We start from the raw sequence: 3,567 nt of genomic DNA, 5'->3' as shown, positions 1-3,567 counted from the left end.
CTCGGCTAATCCTCTCATTCAGCTTCCGACGGGAGGCAACGGGACTCCCACAGGCTGGAGCGCTGAGCGCGGCCACTGTGCGCTGAATAAACACACTGACACAGTTGTGGTCTTTTTCTCCCCGTACAGACGCTGAGCAAGACTTTCCTATACAATCTATTCTGGTCTTTCACTCTCTTCCACTAGGACATTAGCCCACTCCTCTGCCCCTCCGCAACCCATCGCCACCACAACCCCCAGATCTGAATAACATCCCTCCTTCTCGCCTCAGTTGCCCTCCCATCTTCATTTTCCTTCTTCCCGTTTGTCTTTAAACAGCCCTTTCTCTTCCGTTGTGTGAATCTGGCACAGCACTTTCCCATGGATTGTTTCATTACTACAAATATTTCTACTTTTCAACTCTTAGCGATCTGAGTCCTGTGATTAATTTTCTACATGAAGATGCTGCCGTCCTCGAGGTTAGGTCTAGACGTTTGTGGATTTTATTTCCACACATTTTAATGTATTGAGCTGAAGACACACCACAAGAATTGTTGCCAGATTTTACCCATGATTCCCTGTTGACTGAAGTCTGTACCAACCTGCACTGACTGGTGTGTGAAAGTTGTGTATGGTGCCCCCCCCCCAGGTCCACCAAGAGAGTGGGAAAGTGATGTAACCAAACTCAACTCTACACCAAACTGAGCTCTTGTCGTGGCCCGTTCTCGCCACTGCGTGTCTGTTCACGTGTGCTCCCATCATCATATGCGTGACTGCAGCTTAAATTTGAGGATTAAAGTTGTTTTTTTCCATTCAATAGTTTTACATTGTGGCCGTGATGAACACTTCCTGTCTACAAACAGGTACTTTGTCACAGAATGAACAGGTGTTTTCTTTGTAGTGGCTGTGACAAAGGCTTTGCAGTGAAACTCATGTGTCGACTGTTGTCACGATGCCAGCGCGGTGCGTAACTGAGACCTGCAGCGCTTTAGGTCCAGGGGTGTTTTCACCTGGAGCTTGGGGAGGATCAAACAGGTACGGAGCAAAACTAAACCCCAGGGAGCAGATGAAATGTAGTTGGTGTTAGTTTATACAACATCAACCTGATCCTTTTCAAGTAGCATTTTTGTGTCAACTTAATCTCCAGAATTATATTTTTAATCAAGGATAGACCACCATAGAGTTAAACTGAGGCTTAAATTTAGTTACAGTGTTCTACTGTAGCATATATTATTTTAACCAAACCAAAATAATATCTGTACTTCAGTGTATTTGAATCAGCTTCTCTGGTTTGCTTCAGGAAAAAAAAAATTCAAGTAATCCTTAGTGACCAAGGAGGCAAATCTCCTTTTCTCATGCAAGCTCAGTCCAACCACCATTACCTTATTTAAATATTCCCTTTGCTGTGAACACTCCTAACTCCCGCTGCCTTCAGCTCGTTCCTCACCCATGAATATGTCTAACGTGTGAATATATTTTTCCCAAGGTTATGCAGAATTAATGCCAAAAACTGCTTTGTGGAGTAAAATATGCAGATTCACACGGAGTGTTGGGAATCATCTTTGACTAAGCTAAGAAGAGGCCTAACACGACACTGACTTAATGTGTGGCGGCTCTGGCAAAGAAATTGTTGAACTGGTACAAAAATGTGTTAAACTCCTTCATGAAAGTCATAACACTGTTTGGTGAAGGACATGGATTCACGGGACTTCAGCTCTGTCTGACCATGAATATGAATATAGCAAGGAATTTCCTTTAGCTGACTCTAGGGGACACTGTTGAGCCTCTTGGCCACACCCCTACCAAAGGATCAAATTGTGATTGGACTCACGCAGATCACGTCCAGAGCAGTGGGAGAAGATGAGCTGCTGCTAACAGAGCCTTGTTGCTGCGCCAGGTGTTTCATGTCACAGCTGTTGTTTACACCGTCTACTTTCCATTTCCACCACGAGAGACAGAAGCCCCCTGTTTCCTGTCTGGTCTGACCCACCTGACTGCCCCAAGGTCAGAAAGTGAGAATGAGAACAAGCAGGGAGGGGTCAGTGGAGACGGTGTCTTTGTCCAGGACAGAGAGCCGATGCAGTTCCACTTCATTAGTACGGTTCCCACAGCCTACAAGTCAATCCCCTTATTATTATTAAGTATTTTACAAATATTTAGACATTTCTATGTGGGGGGTAATCATTGTGTAAAGGGTGGTTTTAGAGAAGCCGTAGTAAATTATGACTAAATGTTGCCATGGGAATTAGATTGTTTTTTCTGCCCAACAATCTAATCTCTGCGAAATTAGTTTTTTTTCTGCCCAACAATCTAATCTCTGAATCTGAAATCGACTGTGCAGTAACTTCAAGTGTAGTGAAACGTACAGTACCATATTTATGTGGTGGATTCACATTGTTGCAGCAACCAATCAGTGGCTGTTGTCAGGCAGCTTGTACATTTCTCACATTTCTCTCAAGTTCCTTACCAAACACTTCTACTTCCAGCCTCTCATGTGACCTCTGACCCTGTCTCTGACCCTGTCTTCCACTCTCTGTAATGATAATGAGGTGTTGTCCTCTGACGACCACTTCATTATCGTGACACATGTCAAGTCAGTGTTCAGATGAATGACTGAGAGGCTAAAAAAAACCAAACCAGTACATTTGGAGGTTGGAGTAGTAGGAAATAAATGTCAGGGCTGAGGTATGGCAACAGCAAAGGGAAGATTTTACAAGATGGTTGTGAGATCTGCTATGACGGACGGTTCAAAGGATACAGACTCTGAAGTTAGAGAAGCAACGTTGAGGTGGTTTGGATGTGTTGTTAATCTTTTAGTTTAAATGTTGTTTATGTTTTGGCCTTTAAAATACTTATGAGACAATGCAGTTGTGAATTACACACATAAAATTGCATGTAAAATATTGGCATAACGTTATGATTCCAGTAGGAACTGCCAGTGGGAAACCTTGATGTCATTGTTTTAGAGCACCTCAGTTTTGTAACCAGATGTTTGCTGGTTTTGCAACAAATTGTGCAGTTGCTCATAACATTGTGTTCATTTCTTCATCGTCAGTGACAAACTTCAAATAAACAAACTGATGGAACTAGTTTGAACGCGTTCTTCTAACTTGTGTTCTCTCTGTTTTTTTTCCCCCCATTAAAGCTGAAGGATACAGCTACCGAAATCAACGCAAGTTCTCCGAAGACATCGACTGGTCGTACGCAGGTGAGTTTTCTTAAGAAGCTCATCATACGGCACATAGCTGTGAATAGTAACTGTGAGTCATGAGTCAGAGGGTTTTACCTGCTGAATCAAATCAGTAGCTTCACCAACGATCTGTGTTTATGTTGTTAAATCTCTGCGTGTCGTTCTATAACAACATTTTCTTTCACTAATTACCTGATGACATCTGCAGGTGCGGAGTCTTGCGCAAAACTACAATGTGCTGTAGTTCTATGGTCTAAACAAAAATGTTTTTCACTGGTATAAAGAATACAGCGCTGTACAAAATGACAGGTTTTACAGGTTTAATAATTCTGTCATGGACTTGGACATGGACTTGGGTTTTAGTTGGTGTTGGTCTTAACTCCAGGCTCTGGGTTGAT

General features: G+C 42.8%; 1 protein-coding gene across 1 annotated transcript in view; it reads left to right on the top strand.

Annotated features, from left to right (window-relative positions):
- Positions 1 to 3,567, top strand: part of ptprz1a (protein tyrosine phosphatase receptor type Z1a) — a 45,071-nt gene that overhangs the window by 12,709 nt on the left and 28,795 nt on the right. Inside the window, exon 2 of the mRNA XM_025056226.1 lies at positions 3,125 to 3,187. Coding sequence (XP_024911994.1) covers positions 3,125 to 3,187 — 63 coding nt within the window. The remainder of the gene's footprint in view (positions 1 to 3,124; positions 3,188 to 3,567) is intronic.

This window comes from Cynoglossus semilaevis, chromosome 6 (genome assembly GCF_000523025.1).
Source record: "Cynoglossus semilaevis isolate Cse_v1.0 chromosome 6, Cse_v1.0, whole genome shotgun sequence".
In the NCBI taxonomy this organism is placed as follows: Eukaryota; Metazoa; Chordata; class Actinopteri; order Pleuronectiformes; family Cynoglossidae; genus Cynoglossus; species Cynoglossus semilaevis.
The sequence above is the reverse complement of the archived record's forward strand: the minus strand, read 5'-3'. Positions and strand labels throughout refer to the sequence as shown.